This window comes from Bradysia coprophila, chromosome II (genome assembly GCF_014529535.1).
Source record: "Bradysia coprophila strain Holo2 chromosome II, BU_Bcop_v1, whole genome shotgun sequence".
NCBI classification, from domain to species: Eukaryota; Metazoa; Arthropoda; class Insecta; order Diptera; family Sciaridae; genus Bradysia; species Bradysia coprophila.
Genome location: NC_050735.1, coordinates 550,635 through 568,255, shown reverse-complemented (window position 1 = coordinate 568,255; position 17,621 = coordinate 550,635). Strand labels below are relative to the sequence as shown.

The following is a 17,621-nucleotide window of genomic DNA, read 5'->3' as shown; positions in this document are numbered from 1 at the left end:
ATTAGTTGACGACAGGTTGATGTATCTGTTGCAACTAGATATGAGCGCCAGCTGGAATTTTTTTTTCTTAAAAATGATGTCATTTTGCGACGCTAATTACTAAAAATGGCTGAAATTGTTTGGAAATTAAGCCGCCGATATCTTCTTCACCGTCTGCCCGCCGAGCCAAAGAACAAACATTGAACGGCGCACATATCTAGTTCCAACCCTTCTTGAAATTGCGAAACTATAATTCTTTTCAGACGCGTTGGAAGTGCAATCTCTTATTAGTCGTAGTATAAAAGTTTATTGAACTGCGTTTGAATTGCATCAGACAACAAAGGGGGAAGGGGAATTTTTAAAATTTCAAGATTTGCAAGCAGACGCTGCTCGTTTGCGCCTTTACTTCAGTTTTGAATGCTGCGAATGTACTAAATGTTTGACAGTATGAAGCTGAAAACACACGAGCAATTTTGCATTGCTGAGATCGACAATTCCCATACAATTTGTTTTTCGGCTCTTATCAGTTTTCGATTTTGCGACACTTATGGCGTGAATAGTTAGACCACATTTTCCACTGTTTTGCCTATGATACAAATAGCGTTACGATAGAAAACGCTGCATAATTGTGTTTTCAGCTTAAGGAGAAAATCTTCACCTCTTTTTATACCTTTAAGTTTTCATTTTGACATGGACATCATCTCCAACAAACTACAAATATGATAGAATATACCTTGAGGAGAAAGAAAATTTATATTCTTTGCGCATGGAAATAAAAACGAACTTCAAACTTGCGAAATGAAAAATGACAAACTTTAAATTTGATACACCCGATGAACTTAGCTTAGAAATTTTTTCTGTTTTCAACGTTCTTCAATCCACAAATACAATCCAATCCAAGCAATTGGTGGTGGCAACAGATAGATATTGCGTTTTTTTTTTTCTCTTTTTTGTTCATAATGTCAGTTTTTTGATTTGATGATTTTTTATGAGAATGAAAACTAAAAGTGGGATATTTCTGTAAGGAAAGGCGTTTCCTTTTTTTTTGGTCCAAAATGTTTAAAAAAGTAATCAAATCAAAAAACTGACATATATGAACAAAGGAGAGAAAAGCTCAATCTGGCGTAAGCTGTTGCCGCACTAATGGCGTAGATACAATCCATACGAAACATAACTCGATTACATACACTTATGGGTGCGAGACAGCAGCATCAGTTCAGAGAGATGAAAAATTGGCGACTTTTCATCTCTCTGAAACAGTAACATGTACGAATATACATGGTACGTACGAAGTCTTTTAAATAAATTGAATGAATGAATGAATGTAAGTAAAGGGAATAAAAGTTTCTCAGCTAATATTGACTACTGTAATCGAGACGCTACAACTGTAACATGTTCGTGTGTACATAATAGCTAAGTTGACAGAATGCATCGCAATGTTTTACAACGCTGACAAAGTTGCCAGTCAGTGGTTGTTTTAAGGAATAAAATTTAATTTATTCAGGCCAGGCTTTTACTTCTAAGAACTGAAACGAAATCATGTCAGTTATTTTTAGCTCGACCTGTTGCAAAATTAAATGATAAATCTAGTACTTCAATGTCTAAGGAACACAGAGATTGTGGAAGGAAGTTGTATTGAAAAGGAAATATAATTCTAGCGAAAAGTGTTGTTACTTGTGAAACAACCCCTTTATGAAGGTAAAATACCAACGATATATCGCTCAGGTTTCCGTAAGTTATTTTTTATTGCGACTGTCTTGTTTAACCTTTTTATTTCGTACATTTGATGTTGATAAAAAGTTGCTGGAAAATATCGCTGTGGACAAATTTATATGGACAAATTTGCTTATTGGCGTACTACTATGACTATTTGGGCAACCCCATAGAAGTACCATAGATATATGAGGTATGTACCTAGATTCATTCGAAACGATATTCAATGAAAAAATCATCTCACCAAAGCACCTAGCAGAGTAATAGAAAAAAATAAAGTAGGCGGCTAATGGTATTATTGATATCAAAAAACCACTCTATTTGACGTGGTAAAACCTCTATTCCCCTGCTAGGTGCTTTGATCTCACACACACTATTGACAGAAAATTTATCCTTTTTTCCATAACATGACAATCGTATTTGATTCATTTGGTACATATATCCAGTGACATTTACAGTGTGAAACATTTAATTTGATGTTTTGCAGTCTAAAAATGCATTGAAAATATTATACCATTCTTCAATACACCAATTCTGACTGGAAATCATCCCATTCAAATGATATTTTGAACAAATTTCAAATATTTACTGAAACTTTTAAAACTATCGCGCACGTAAAGTAATTTGAATTACATCAAATTCCAGTTACCTTGCTATCCATACACTAAAATGACATACATTCAAGAGATGATTTTTCAGTTTAATTTGTCATTTCGTTCTATTGAGGATTGGGCAACCCCTTATATTTTCCATTGTCGATTTGACACCTTTAAACGAGTTTGTAGATTCAAAAAACTTAAGAACTTTCTTAGGGGTCGTTCATAAAAAAAGTTCATTTGTACCAAAAGGAGGTGACCAAAAACTGGTGAAAATGTGAACGTCATTTATGAACGCTCCCTTGTTGCAAATCGTCAACGTTTCCGACTTAGGAATGTTTTATATAATAAATGAAGGACAGTAGAACGACTTCCTGTTACAGAATTGCATCTTTATTCCACAAGCTAGATTTACATTTCGGAAACAGTTCATCGCAATCCTCCGACGTGGTATGTGCATTATCGTACCGGCTATAAACAGGATGGTTTTCCTTTTGATCGGCTTCTGGCAAGCTGTATTGAGAAAGGTAGGCATCGTTAAAAAAATAATTGCTAATGCGACATACGCCTGTATCATTTACCTAAAGACAACTCTTAATATTTCCATGAGAAAAGGTCCAGGCTTTTTGTCTGCATCTCGACGTTTACCGGTTTCACACAAAGCTTTCAAAACACATTCAGCGCCATTTATTTCATCGCTGAAAAAAAAGTTTTTTTTTCAGGTTGCAATCCAGCACATCTAACGATTGCTTCATAGACTCACGTTTCCAAAAATTTTGCAATTTTCTGATACAGCGTCTGTCGAGATTCTCGATGGTGATTCATATTGAATTTCTCTTCGGGTGTCAGATTTTTATCGGTACTCCGTTTACCAAATGCTGGATGAATGAAGTGTCTACTTTGCTCAAATGCATAATTTCTCCTGTTAGCTTCACTTCGCTCATATTCGTTTGGATTTCTATTGGAATTGCTAATGGATAGAGACGGCCTATGATTCAAATAATTATTAGCGAAATACCTCTGTGTGTATGTGTTCCACTCAGTATTTTTCCACGGTTCATGGTTTTCTGTTGCAAAATCTTTGACTTGACTCAGCACTTTGTCCGCATAGGACAAGTAGTAGTCCATTTTGTTACTAATCTTTTTCGATAGTGGCCCTATCATATCAGACACTCTCTGAGGCTTTTTATAGTTTGCGTAGTAGTTATTATTAGGTACACTAGGGTTCGAATAGTAATTATTTCCGCCCAATGGTTGTTCTCCGTTGCGATTTTGAATTGGAACTCCCTGAGTTTGATTCTGATTCATATACGGAACTGGATTCTTCGAGTACGGAGCATTCACTTGGGAGTTTCGATCAGCACTGTTCTTCTCCTGAATTGAATTCTGCAAATTGTCTGCTGCAGCATTGGCAACCTGATTGTCTACTGCCAGCTCATCGTACTGATCATTCGGGAAAACAACATCGTCCCATATCTCTTGGAGATGCTCTTCGGGATGGTATGCTTGTGATGGCAATTCCCAGGCCAACGCTTGTGTCAGATAGAATATCAGTAAATTGCCATAGCCGGGGATGGGTTGGTATGTTTCATATACTGTGAATGAGTAAGTACGTTTGCGTGTTTATTGAATGAGGTCGTTAGGAAGTCCAAAAAAATGACATTCGCAAATTAACAGGCATACAAGAGTGGGTGAAACATAATTAAAAATCTGACGCTGCAATAACGAATGGAGTTGCATCTCTAAGATAGTTACGAATTACTGTTGGAAAATGAAACTGTTTCGAGTGTGAGGTATAGAAACTTATGACATTGCCTCAACGCTATATCTACTAGCTAATATCTACCTTGGCAAGGACCAAGGTATATATTGTTAGTGAGGTAATACAATTCAGACGCAAGGCCAAGCACATCAGTTCGATGCTAATAACATCTTCTCTTATATAATAGTGGTTAACCATGAATTATTTCGAGATTTATCTGCGTCTCTGCAATTTTTTGTTTGACATTACCTCCCCTATATCTAGGCAAGGATCACCTTTAGCTTGTGATTGTGTTGTTTATTATAACTGTATCTGACCTGATAGGTTTCAGAAATTCTGGGTCAAATCTGGTTAGGTTTTTTCTTCTTGTTCACAAAAAAATACCACTCTTTTTTGACCGATGTCGATCTTTTCCGAGCATAAGGATGACGATATGATATCGAAAATTAAATGCTGAAGAAGATAAACAAATCGATACATGCAGGTTTGGAGTGGCCCTATGGGCATTCGGGCGATTCTAATGATCCAGTGGCAGCTCTGCTCCTAGAAATATTCGATGGCTTATGGAATCAAAATATGTCTTCCTTTTCTTTCGTAAAGACTGGGCTTAGATTCTCGTAGCGTTCGTAACTTGACAGTTCTTATAGGATTTTATACACGCAATTGTCAAGTTACAAATATTTGGAGTTACGAAAATACGCCCAGGAGCCGTGATTGCTTGGTGTGAATAAAAACACACAACACATGCAATCGTACACGCATACATGTTTAAAAATTTGGAGGCTTTTTGACGTAAAAAAAATGAGTGTTCCTGCTAGGCGCAGTGCTATGTTTCAGTTCAAAATTTTAAATTTTCACTGAAAACTAACGAAATCAAAATGGAAAGTACAATAATCAGGTAATCAAACAAGTACGTACCAACTTGAAACGATGACCCTTCCGGAAAAGTTAAATACCTCCGACGACGTGACAAAATTTTCTGGTTATCATTTGATATACCACCATCGACAACAGCGTTCAACGATACGACCAACATTAAAAAACATAAAATAACATCACAAATTGTGAAGCATAAATTTTGCGATTTTCTTTTGGTTTTCATATTTTCCTTGTTTATTTTGCCAATGTTGTTGTAGCTGTCGGTATTGTTGCTGTTTGGCGTTTTCAGGTGAATAAGCTTTAGTGTTTGAATCGTTGAAAATCTTGTCGCGTGCAAGCACAATAACTCATAAGATGCTCTGATGTCTATAAAATAAGGAACCGGAAACGATTTAATTAATTATTTTATCACTGCACGAAATTGATGTCGAAACAATTTTTCAACGTTTTTGCTGGCACTTTTAAAAGTTTAATTTATCTGAAGCTAACTGTTCGTATAATACTATATTCTGTCTATATATAGACATACCAGGGTTTCAACCATTTATTTGTTCTCCTAATTTTTGTGAAAAACATAAACAGCATTCCGTTATATAATAATGGACTGCATGAATTTTTGCACGTTCCTGAAATAAATCATTGGAAAATTTAATTTTCTTAATAGTTTCATACAATAAAAGTGTTTTTCATAAGAACACCCTTAGGCCTTTCGTTATCCGTTCTTACTTTAATGCGTTAATAATGCCAGAATGTTAATGGATCCCCTTTAAATTTACCATGAACTGCATATATAATACGCTTGATAAATACAACTGGTACAGTCAAGTCATTCAATATTCCCATCCAGTGACAAAAGCCGAACGTCTTATTCAGATTATTTCAACTAAATTCAATTTTGATGATCCAATTTTAGGTCTTCCACTCGATATTTGAACATAAACACGTTCGGAAAATACTTTTCAACGACTGAGACTGAGTGTAGAATAAATGGTTGACGAATATTTTACAAAAGCTTCATCTATTTTCGTCTAATTTGATTTCTCCTAATTAAAACCGTTTCGAGACGATGCGGTCGATGCACTGAATATACATATTTTATTCTTGTTCTTATTGTTTTCTGGCTTTAATGAGTCTAGCACGAATTTCATATTCAGAACGCTTATGTGGGACACAATGCTAATTGACGTCATTCCGCGTCAACGGAATAATGAGAAGAACATTAGTTTTAGCATTGAGTTTGGAATGAGACAAGACGATTCGTATCGATTGCATTAAATTTTCATCAATAATGCATAACTAAACTTTTATGGTCGATTTCTCAGTGTGTTCCACCTACAAAGCTATCTGCAAATACATCTCACGCTAACAGTGGGGATGGGGATGGGGATTGATTGCACCAAATTGTTCAACATTTTTGAGGGACTTTTGAATGATTGAACTTTTTAATTTGCAATCGCAATTCTAGTCTTGCTCAAAACCGGCCTTTCGCATTTTCTGGTCACCAGCCAACAAAGTCTTGCTGGGAAATGTTTTGTGGCGTGTAAGGTTCATTCCTGAGTCTCCAGAGTCACTTCGTTGACACGAGCGTTAAAATTCATTTATCACATACGCGCGGTGTTCGGATGTCAAAATTACTTCGCTAGAAGTTTAATTCAAACATTACACTTCAGGTCTATGTTTTGTTGTCTCGTTTTCGCTTATGTGATAAAATAGAGTACACACTTGTCACTATCAGTCTCGGCAAGCCTCGACTTCATCGTGACAAGCGTGTAATATATATTCTTATGGACTTAGTGAGTAATAGAACTTAACTGTCTTGCTTGGACATTTAGTGGTGAGGGCATCGGTGAATCTGGCACACACGATCATAGTATGCGCCCTTTTACATGTAACGAAAAGTCATGACTGTGCCAGATTCCCTTCTTAGAGGTGAATCTAGCACACCATCAATTTGTATGGTGTGCCCGATTACCCCACGCCGTGGTGAGGCGTGTGAGAAGGTTGTATTTCAAGCCGAAAACTTTGTTGTCTTGCGGCCAGAAAATGCGAAAAACTGGTTTTTTGCTTACACTTTAATGACGCATGCTCTGGCCACAAGACAAAAAAATTTCGATTTTGTCTTGGTATCCATCGCCTTCGGCTCAAACTTGGCAAAAAAAAAGTTCCAACCTACTACTACTAAACGACGTCCCAATAGGACGAGTGAAGAAAAAGGCCTTTACTTGTGTGAAATTTACCTATACGAGGCGACGTCGACCTACAAGAACCCATTTACATCATTTTTGGTCCAACAATTTAAGGTTAAGTTTCGTCGTCATCAAGTAAGATAAACGTTTCGTCATGTTCTTAAATTAACTTACTTAAGTACAAAGTAAACATCTTAAAGCGCTCATAAGCTTAGAGAATGATTTAAGACCAGGTTAAGGAGGTACACATGTTTATATTGTAAGTGCCTTAACCTGGATTAATTTGACGAACTCGAGATCTTTAGTAAATGAATTTGTGACAACTGAACTGACATTGTTCTGAAGCTCTCAATTAGCAGTTGTTGTTCCACTTGTCTTTTTCACATTCCACAAAATCGACCACAAGTACAAGTACATTGTGTAACTGAGCGAAAATCTTGTACTTCATTTGTTTAAACATTATTTTACTATCCTAGATCAATCCGATGCAAGACAAACCTTGCCATCATCAAAAAATTATCGTTACCTAAAGGTACAACTGCAATATTTTGTGGGAGGTCGTGCTATGAACATATGGAATACATTGATCGAGTGTATAGTTAGGCGATAATGTATGTAAGATGTTCTTTGAAAAAGAATTAATTACACGAAAATTCGACAGACATTTAAAATAACCTAACTTATTGCGACCATCGATTGTTTGCGCATTTAATTTACACCTCACCAAAGTAAACTTTTAACGAAATATACAGTTCCATGCCTGATGACTTATCCGAAAAGAGTTTTGATTTCAAACTAGGTGTGTATAACAGTACTCTACATTTAAATTTTAAATAATTTTTGGACACGACCGGGCATCAGATCATCACTTTTTTTTGCCGCGTACTATGTGATGAAAACCAGATTAGTTAGTGCCAAACATTTAATGAAGCCAACCGTTAAAATGTTCTACAAATCGATACCCCGCTGCTTATTAGTGTTGTTATTTACATTCTCTGCATGCATGACTGAAAATGTGTGTGAAAATGGTTGCACCACCAACTCGACCATAATTCAAAGGAGCAAACGATATCTCGATTTCATCCCTCTATCCAGAATGTTCGTACGTATATTGGGATAATTGTGTCTAAACGTTAATTTCTATTCAATTATTCGGTTAAAATAGTTTCGAGCCAATATCAAGGACAACATCGTCAAAGTGAATCAGTTTTGGGCTCAGTCATATGGGTTTCGGGCCAATTTTCCGATTGAAAATCAGAAGCGAACCAAACGGAGCGATGTGTACGATACTTTGTCGGATCTGATCAATCAGTAAGTACTTTTTTTAATCCAAGTGTTTGAAAGCCGTGTTTTCGAAAGTTTTTGATATTTGATATTGAATCGACTCGGATCAGCCCAATCCACAACAGAACCACTATTTCGATCTTAAAGTGCGTTCATCTGCGTAGAACGATAATTTCGCATTTAGTCCCGTATAGTCTCGTTTCTTATGTCGAAAAAGGCCTCTGCTCGATTTATAGAACTTTTTTGATTTTTGACGACGGGGTATGTTTGGAAGGCGAAACTTTCCGAAATCTTTTTTTTTTTCTTGGGTGTTTTGAACCGGTAAAAACCGGTTTTAGTGTAAAAATGGAATATTTTCGTGAATATTTTTTAATGGTTGGACCCGAATCTGAAATGCAGGCTCAATATCTATAATTGCTAGAACAACCTTTTCTTGGAAAATGAAAAATTCACTGAGTTATACTGGATTCCCTGAAAGGTGTACCGGAAAAAACACTAAATTGGATCCTAATTTCCCTGGCCATTTCTAAATAAAATTTGACCCTTGGTGTAGCGTTGGGAAGCTGGTAAATAGTACTTTCAAATCATGCCGGCCGAGCTTGTACGTATAAGTGAAACGTGAGATATACTACTAAGAAATACCACCCCTTCCCACAGACGGTTTTTTTCTAATTAAAATGAGTAATTACCTGAATTTTTGGATAAGGTGCCTTTGAAAGATCTTCCACAATATGACTATTCTTCAGTAAGTACTCCCAATGCTAGAGCTCAAGGATGATGTGAGCTTTCGTCAGTTTGTTGGTTTCTATTTTAAATTTATGGATAGTTGCAGGTTTCTACAGGTTTCTTTCATAAAATCTCATCACTCTCATTGTCCACCTTGCCGTAAAACTCAAGGATGATGTCGATGTGAGTTTACATCAGGTTTTTTCGACTCTATTTATGGAAAGTTGGAGGCATGTACAGGTCAGTTCCTAGAATCTCATCACTCCTTGGTGTCCATCTTGCTCCCAACCCTAGAACTTAAGGATGATATGAGCTTCCATCGGGTTTTTTGACTCTATTTTGTATTTATGGAATGGTACTAGTCACCAGTTCTCCAATGCAGTTACCAGTTCTCCAGCCTAACGTCAAATTTTTTAAGAAATGGCATGGGAAATTGAGTAATCGAGATGTTCAATTTTTAAGTTTTACACTGAAACCGGTTTTTACCGTTACGTACCGATTGAAAACACCTAAGAAAAAAAATTCTGAAAGTTTACCCCCCAAACTTAGCTCATCGTGAAAAAATCAAAAAAGTTCTAAATCGAGCAGGATGACATAAGGACAAGCAAGTGCAAAACTGTTTATCTCGATATATCTATTCCCGGCAGATAAAAAAGCGCATGTATCTCTGACCAAAATATTTATTTTTGCAATTTGGCAAAATAAACCATAAATTGACCAGAGGTGCATATTACTCACTGTATGTCTGGAAAATGAGTCATTACGTCCACCCTCACACTAATTGCGTAATTGGAAATTTAATAACTGAAAAACTACTTAGACTTCATTGAACTACTTGAACTTCCGGTAAATAAATTTAATTTAATTTGCTCTGCAAACTCATCGCAACAAATTGGCTTATTACAGAGAAACCTCGTCAAAACACAATTTAAAAACATTCGAATGTAATGAGATCGATGGTTTTACTATTAAATTAAATTTTATTTTTCCAACAATACTTTTACAGACATGGTTTCGACGGCAGAGCATGCATTTTGAAAACATTTTGTGATGCATCAAAAGCCTTAACACCGAACAGCGGAATGTTGTTCAAAATGTTCAAATTGATTTTCTCGTAAGTATAATTCGTAAAAAACACATACCGAGCACAAACCAACCACCCACCATCCATCCTGTAACTTTTTTGTTGTTCTGTTTTAATCGAAACTCTTCCCTCACATGCATGGCTTAACTAACCATCGATTTCATCAATTTTCATACCAAAAAAAAAACAATAAACGAAAAGCAACCGTCGCAAGGACTTTACTTCTGGTTTCAACAGTTTACCGAAAGACGACGATAAACTCTATCCATACTTGAAGTCGAATGACTGCGATGAGCTGGATTCACATTGCCCATTATCGCTGCTAAACTTAACGCCGTACACAGACGTATAATTATACTGTTTTGGATTCGGTGAAATAAAAGAGCAAGCACACACACATATCTTCCACGGAAACATTGAGTTTATTTGTCACAAGCAATTATTTTATAAAACAAGCGAAGTTTTCCAGATGTCAAACGTACACCGATGATACTGTTCCGTACAATTGTGTGCGGACGTATGAGCAACGTGATAATCGATTGTCTGTGGATTCATTAAAGTGGAGTGAGTTTCAGGCAAATGAAAAATGGCTTTCAGTATTTCTTCAACGAATGTGCCGACTTCTTCTCCTTTTTTCTTTTGGCCCACTTCACATAGAACTCGTTGCAAACAATGGCTTCCGTCGACTCCGTTGCTGGAAATTTAATGATTTATAGATAGTCCCACACTTGATAGATTTGTCTCAATTAAAATGGATGTCGATGTATCATCAATTTGAACATGTAATTTAGTAGAGACGTAAGAGCCGCCGGTGAATTTGTATTTATTGGCTCTCGGTGTGAGGTTGGTAAAAATCAATCAGGCTACGAAGCCTGCGGTAGTGTACTTATTAAATGTTGGTTAGGTCGCTTCACTTCAACAATCATTGTTGTGGGCGCAATTTTATTTCTAGGACTGCTCCTAACATAGAAAATATTTGAAGGCTGACGGCATCGTCAGAATGGGCTCTGCATTTCTTTCATTAAGACATGAGTCATGCTTTCTGGGTGTGAGTAAAACACACAATACATGCAAGTGGGCAGGCATGACTGTATCAAAATTTCGAGGCTTTTTGACATCTGACATAGTTGCTATGAGCTGTGCTATGTACGCACTCGAGCGAATTAGTTTCAAAATTGTGCATGGATTTGTTTCGCAGCCTCACTAACAGCCTTTTACAGCCAATAACAAGTTCAGTGTAGACCACCACCTTGACGTGACTTAACAATGCCCCGAAGCATGCAAACACTCTCTGAGGAAAGTCAGGTGCTTAAATGGTATAACGCCTAAATATAGGCTATGCACCAAATTCATCTGTTACGTCATACGAGTCTCATTCATTGTGTACATCGTTGCAGCCACCAAACACACTTGATTGAACTTTAGAACGTTACCAATGCTATATAATCGCTAGAAATACTTTATGTGTGTCTGACAAGGGATTCGAACACGGGTCATTTTGGTGTAGGGCGAATATGTGACCACCATGTGCAACAAATGTCGCCACTAAGTTGTACAGGACAAACGCACTCCAATAACAGTTACAAGAACAGAGATATAAATAAGAGTGATTGGAGTGCGTTGACAAGACGTACATATAGCGCATTGAATAGTGAAAATCGCCAATAAAACTTTGGTGAAAACGTTAGCGTTAGCCTGCATGTTAAGCGTCTTTTTGAATAATTAGAAGTTGAGCCAACGTTATCAAATGTACGTATCTCTGGTAGTCATTAGACGATCCTCACCTATCCAAATATTTTTCAACCAAACGATACAGATCGTACCGACTGCGCCTGTGATACTTCAAGAATAGTTCGTTTTCCGCTGATTCATCTATGCTCCGTTTTCCAAGCGGCATCGGCACTACCGATTGCTTTCGATTGAATGGAAAATTTTCGGTGAGTATTAGGTCTGGATCGGAATTGTTCCTACGGATTTTATGTGATCGCATCAGATTCACAAAATAAATTTGCACGTAATGGTGTGTGCACTCTACTTACATCAACTTATTCCATTCGAATGTTTTACTCGTATTTTTGTTGTAATACTCGACGTCGTCACCGTCCAGATTGTCTTGCAGTAAATTGTTGTTTTGACCGAAGTAATAGCTGTCTTGCACTTTGTCGCCATTCGGGTCCACATCATTTCGATGTAACAGTTCCGTTTCGCCATTGTTAAACGCCATCGCTAGATCGTCGTCGTAATAAAATGGATTGTGCGGCAGCTCCCAGGATACAGCTACTGTAATTCCGACGACAGCGTACAGCGTGTTATCGACAATTGGAGATGCACCATCGAACACTAAAAATTCGGAAATATTTCAGCAGGTTAGTGTCGACTGAGTTGCTTCATTTTCGACAACAATCTTTACCCATTTGCAATGAACTGCCTTTGGGAAACGTTAAATACCGGCGTTGGCGCGTGAGCACTTTACCAATTGTTTTACAATGACACACGCTCATGACGCTAAGGAAAATTAAAGCAGACAGAAGGGAATATCCTCTTTTAATCGAATACATTGTCACACACAGCTTAACTTCTCAATTTATAAATCACATATCGCAGTCTTAATCTGATGTTTGCTGATACGATGCCAACACAACAAATTCTTAAATGGTTCTAACAACAAATGCACACACGACAGGTGTTACATGACTGATTTGTTAAGAAATTTGTTCGCATTGGTTTGTATTGTACAGTTATGTAAACTTATGGTTAGAAAGTCTGAATGTATAATACAACATCCGTTAATCGGAGACACAATATCTTCCTCAAAAGATTGATTTTCATAATAAATGTATTGAGAGCAGCAGCAGGGTGCATAGCGACTTTCAGCTTTTCTTTAGTTGAATTGAGGCTGAACATTCACTTTATAATAGCACTCTAGACTCTACCATTACACCCGTTTTCGCATTCACTTTATAATAGCACTCTACCATTACACCCGTTTTTGTGCTCCTGAGATACTTGAAATTTGCGATTTTTCATCAGATTGCCAGCGCTCCCATATTTCACGAAGTGCTAGTAGCAATGTTACACAAAATAAAAGAGTACCAGCGTGACCAGGGTTGGACTGGCAATGAAGGTACACAACAGGTAAGGCCGATTCTTCAAAATCAGTCGATTTATCTTGAACGCACTCATTATTTTTGTCAAAATAATAAGAGAATGGGTGCGTTAGAATCCGTTTTTAAAATCGTTATTTCCTCCGAAGCGACATTAGACCATACTTCGGTGGTTTATATCTATTGTGAAAAGGCACATCGGACTCGTAGAACAGAGGCGCACCCTAAAGCAAGGCTGTAAACTATGGGGAGGTCACGCAGACCGCCATTTTATTAGATACGCGGGAACACACCACGTCTCATGATTTTACATACAAAAAAAATTCACCACATCATCACAGTAGGTGAATTTTTGTATGAAATCGGCCATTTTATCATCAAGTGTGGTGTGTCACCCGCGTATCTGTATCTGCGTGACCTCCCCAAAGTATACAGCCTTGCCCTAAAGAGGGGCTAAATTGGAAAGGCGCACAGGCTTCGCCAAGCGTGGTTAGTCCGGGCCTGAAAATGTCTCTTCTGATTGTTCGACAGTTCTTCAAATCATTCTATGAATGACTAATCTTCACTTCAGTTTTTACATCTTATTGCAGTTTGCTCAAATAAATCGTACCAAAGCACTTCAAGCAAAAGCTTCGAGTAACAGCTGCCAAAGTGTACTATTTTGTATTAAAAACTTTTCCAAATTTTTTTAGTGCCCAAATTTCTTTGATACACTGTCCAGTTTTAGTACTCTATTTAGAGTACCACTCATGCTCGAAGTGCGTTGATAGTACAGTTAATAACCCTACAACTCGTCGACGAGGATGGGCTTTCTTGGAGATGGTACTACAAGAGCAACACTCTTATCTGTACGAGCCCTTTACACGCTGGGAAGAAAAGTGAGGAATTTTTATAGCGTTCCCTTGCATTTAATGTTACGTACTCAACTGTCATTTCACTGAAATTACTCAGATATCCGAATATGCGCTGTCTTATGCCACTCAGAATCATATTGTGCAAAATTTGCAAACTTTAGATGCCTCTGTGGCATAAAACGTTGTATGCGCTCACGATGTGTATTATGACACACGGCCTGCGGCCTAATAAAATACTTTGCACCTAGATTGCATAAATAACTAATATATTCATTCGAATTCATTTCGATTAAGTTAAATGTTCTCATTCATTCAGGCACGACAGAGTAAAATAAACCAAGGTAAATATAGTGAGGAGGTAATGCCATTCAGACGCGCGGCCTAGCACATAAGTTCGATGCCAATGACATCTTTTTTTAAAATGGCTGACTACGATTTACTTGTATTTCACAAAAATATTTTCGCTATCTCACAACAGATGGCCCGACTTTCTATTCCATTTTTTGCTTTCAACGAAGGGATGAGATGGCTTTTGTATCGAACTTTCGTGCCACCACACATCTGATTCGGTTATATATGGCACGAAGGGATGAGATGGCGTTTGTATCGAACTTTCGTACCACCGCACATCTGATTCGGTTATATGGCATTACCTCCTCACTATATTTACCTTGAAATAAACCAGGAAGTAGCGGTTAATTTTTGAAACGTCGAATAAGGGACCTAATACACTGTATGAAAATGAGCTGACATAAATTGAAAAACTTTATTCGCAACATATAAGGCTACTGGATAGTTCAGGTTTCCAACCAAATCAAGCTCTCCTGTCTGGTTTATTTTACTCTGTCATGATTCACGTCCATGATTCGAAAAATTAACAGCTTCTGCCTGTATTCTATGAACAAAAGAGGCTTATTATTAACATTACAACGTGAAAATACTGTATTACCACTCATCGTACACTGACAAAAAAGTTTTCAGATTATTACCTGTGACAGATAATCTTTCCCCAGGTAATGTAATTTCTCATACAAAAATAGCATTACCTGTCACAGATAATGTGATTTTTATATGAAAAATTACATTACCTGGGGACAGAACTGTCAACTTTTTTCTCAGTGTACATTTAAGACGATATGTGTACGAGCCTCAACGACTATTTCTCCCAGTTTGTACATAATTTCGACATTTTCTCTGAAAAAGTTCAATAAAAATTTTCTTAATTTTCCTACATTTTTCCAGAAATATTTTTCGGGAAAACAGGGAAAATTTTCAAAAAAGGCGGGAAATTTAAAGCAAAATTTGTAAGAAAAATAGGACAAAGTTTTCCCTGATAAGCCTACATGCTGAGAATATTGCTTCAACCTTTTATCCTAGCAAAGGAATACCGCGAATGCTGGAAAGAAAAGATACTAAACGTAAATTCCAATTCGCTGAAAAGTACAAAGAAAATTTATTACAATCACGTTATGAATTGTACAAATATTTAACAGTACACACACACATTACTTAGCAATATATGGTAACTACCGGTTGTACCTATATTTCATGTCGAGTTAATATTTTCAATACGAAAATTTCTTGCCAGTTTTTAGCCAATCTTCAGTCGAGCGTGAAATGTATTTAAGGAACATAACGATCGCGTAAGCAATATTTTCAATATTTATTTCCATCATGTCGATTCGCCTCCCCCAATGGAAAGACGGAATCCGAAAATTGATTTAAATTGTGTTTTTCTATAGTTTAATTTTCAGCGCTGTGTTTGCATTGCTCGACCAAGCGTTCGCCAATGTAACAAATTCACAGAATGTGCTCAAAAGGGATAAAAGATTTATTTTATTTAACGGCGCTGGTGTATCAAAGGTTGGCCATAAATTCATTTCGCATTCGTAGAAAAACGATATTTCAATTTTCCTTTGCATTTGAATCGTTGTTTAATTAGAGTGTACTGGGTATATTGGTGCCGGTAGTAACGGGCGACAAAAAAAATTGGAGATCCTTAAATCTGGGCTATAATTTGCAAGCTCAATACACACCGCTACCATCGGTAATATATCCATGGACACGATTTAGTCGCTCGTTAATCGACCAGAAGGAGCACTATATGCGGAATGGTACTCACACTCCCGACAAAACCAGATTGTTCATGTACAATTTAATCGAAACGATTATGAACCGCCGAGGCATCGATGGTAGAGAGTGTTTGTTGAAGTCAATTTGTGAAGCGGCTCATTCACCCATCGAAAAGTTTAGCGTATTCGATGAGATTCTACATTTGCTGTTAACGTATGTGGGCGAGGTTGGTTATGATGGATTTGAACAATGAAAGCTATCATTTTCTCTGTACAGGCCTAACCGCAATGAAGTCGATTCAGATTATGTGCATGCAATGGAGGCAGGAAATTATGGGGTTGATTGCAGTGAAATGTATCGGAAATGTTTACCCGGCCATGGTATCTTAGACAGCATTTCTTATTTCAAGTGAAGTTAAATAAACGGAAAGTTTGGAGAGAAACTTAGTTTTGAATTGTTCATTGAAACTACCAGCGACACTTTCAATAGCCTCAAGCACTCAAAGAATAGGACAAACAAGTACTTGAGATAATAATTGTCCGAATTTATTGTAAGAATGGCTTGGAGACAGATGTTATCAAGATGTTATTCTTCGGTGATTTTCTTTGAATTATTTGTTGTTTTTTTACTTTGCACATCTCCTTCTCCCTTTCAACCTATCTCAAATGATAAAAAAAATCAAAAAAATATTTTTTTTATCAAATTTAGATGACAAATTTTTATTTGTGTGGAGATTTCATTGCATTTTGGTATGGAAGTGTTAGAATAGACCATTGATAAGTGGGGACTTTTTCATTAGATGGTCTCTTTCACTCCTACAACCATTCACCAAACAACCTTTTTCACTCTTTTATCGCCGTTTCGGAGATATTTTGTTGAAAAGGTTGATTTCGGAATATTGTTGTGGAAGTCTTTTTCGCACTAGTGCGGTAATAGCTATTACTTTGCTAACGTGTAAGCAACTAGATTTTAAGCAAAACAGTGAGATTCACATTTTTTACAAACGTCAAATATATGCAAATCCATTTGTGCACCGGACAACTGAATTACGACATATTTTGTTATGACTTTTTGTTTTGAAATGTCAGGTTTTCCCGAACGATACTTATATCGTGCGGGAAAAAAATCATTTTTGTGTTTTAGAATCATAATTCAACATTTTTCGTCACTCACCTACGATCGAAAAGTTTGATCAAAGTACTGCGTATACAACAACATTTGTGTAACTTTCTCTGCTGATAAACAAAGCTGGTCGGCTTCGCCTCGTTAGGACAAGCTTACGACTAGTCCTGAAAAATTCAACTTTTCATCACTAGTTACGAAAAATACTATTCTTTACGATTTATCGGGTGAGAAAGGAATTTCATGAATTTTTCCATGA

General features: G+C 36.9%; 3 protein-coding genes across 4 annotated transcripts; 2 read left to right on the top strand and 1 right to left on the bottom strand.

Moving 5' to 3' along the window:
* Positions 1-2,665: 2,665 nt before the first annotated feature.
* Positions 2,666-12,870, bottom strand: LOC119079578. The gene is made up of 9 exons (XM_037187605.1): positions 12,620-12,870; positions 12,249-12,549; positions 11,994-12,176; positions 10,663-10,903; positions 4,969-5,323; positions 3,307-3,883; positions 3,052-3,246; positions 2,870-2,986; positions 2,666-2,801 (listed from the first exon to the last, which is right to left on the bottom strand). Exons 1-9 carry the CDS (start codon positions 12,765-12,767, stop codon positions 2,666-2,668), a joined length of 2,253 nt encoding a protein of 750 aa, XP_037043500.1. The 5' UTR covers positions 12,768-12,870.
* Positions 7,864-10,680, top strand: LOC119074850. Of its 2 annotated transcripts, none has more exons than XM_037181294.1 (4): positions 7,864-8,217; positions 8,281-8,426; positions 10,132-10,239; positions 10,424-10,602. In XM_037181294.1, the coding sequence occupies exons 1-4, from the start codon at positions 8,008-8,010 to the stop codon at positions 10,482-10,484; spliced, it is 525 nt and encodes a 174-aa protein (XP_037037189.1). In that variant the 5' UTR covers positions 7,864-8,007; the 3' UTR covers positions 10,485-10,602. The 2 variants fall into 2 exon arrangements, with proteins under 2 accessions (XP_037037189.1, XP_037037102.1); XM_037181207.1 differs by having other exon boundaries at positions 7,865-8,217; positions 10,411-10,680.
* A 2,787-nt stretch (positions 12,871-15,657) lies between the features above and the next one.
* LOC119066919 lies at positions 15,658-16,682 on the top strand. Its single transcript, XM_037169662.1, has 4 exons — positions 15,658-15,810; positions 15,910-16,030; positions 16,110-16,453; positions 16,517-16,682. Exons 1-4 carry the CDS (start codon positions 15,785-15,787, stop codon positions 16,650-16,652), a joined length of 627 nt encoding a protein of 208 aa, XP_037025557.1. The 5' UTR covers positions 15,658-15,784; the 3' UTR covers positions 16,653-16,682.
* Positions 16,683-17,621: the final 939 nt, after the last annotated feature.

Coding starts and splice junctions, on each gene's coding strand:
- LOC119066919 (XM_037169662.1), top strand. CDS start 15,785: ATGTATTTAAGGAACATAACGATCGC. Junction 15,811..15,909: donor TTAAGGAACATAACGATCGC/GTAAGCAATATT, acceptor GTTTTTCTATAG/TTTAATTTTCAGCGCTGTGT. Junction 16,454..16,516: donor ATTCTACATTTGCTGTTAAC/GTATGTGGGCGA, acceptor TTCTCTGTACAG/GCCTAACCGCAATGAAGTCG.
- LOC119079578 (XM_037187605.1), bottom strand. CDS start 12,767: ATGTATTCGATTAAAAGAGGATATTCCCTTCTGTCTGCTTTAATTTTC. Junction 12,550..12,619: donor AGGCAGTTCATTGCAAATGG/GTAAAGATTGTT, acceptor CCGAATTTTTAG/TGTTCGATGGTGCATCTCCA. Junction 10,904..11,993: donor GTTGAAAAATATTTGGATAG/GTGAGGATCGTC, acceptor TTAAATTTCCAG/CAACGGAGTCGACGGAAGCC.
- LOC119074850 (XM_037181207.1), top strand. CDS start 8,008: ATGAAAACCAGATTAGTTAGTGCCAAACATTTAATGAAGCCAACCGTT. Junction 8,218..8,280: donor TCCCTCTATCCAGAATGTTC/GTACGTATATTG, acceptor CGGTTAAAATAG/TTTCGAGCCAATATCAAGGA. Junction 10,240..10,410: donor ATGTTCAAATTGATTTTCTC/GTAAGTATAATT, acceptor ATAAACGAAAAG/CAACCGTCGCAAGGACTTTA.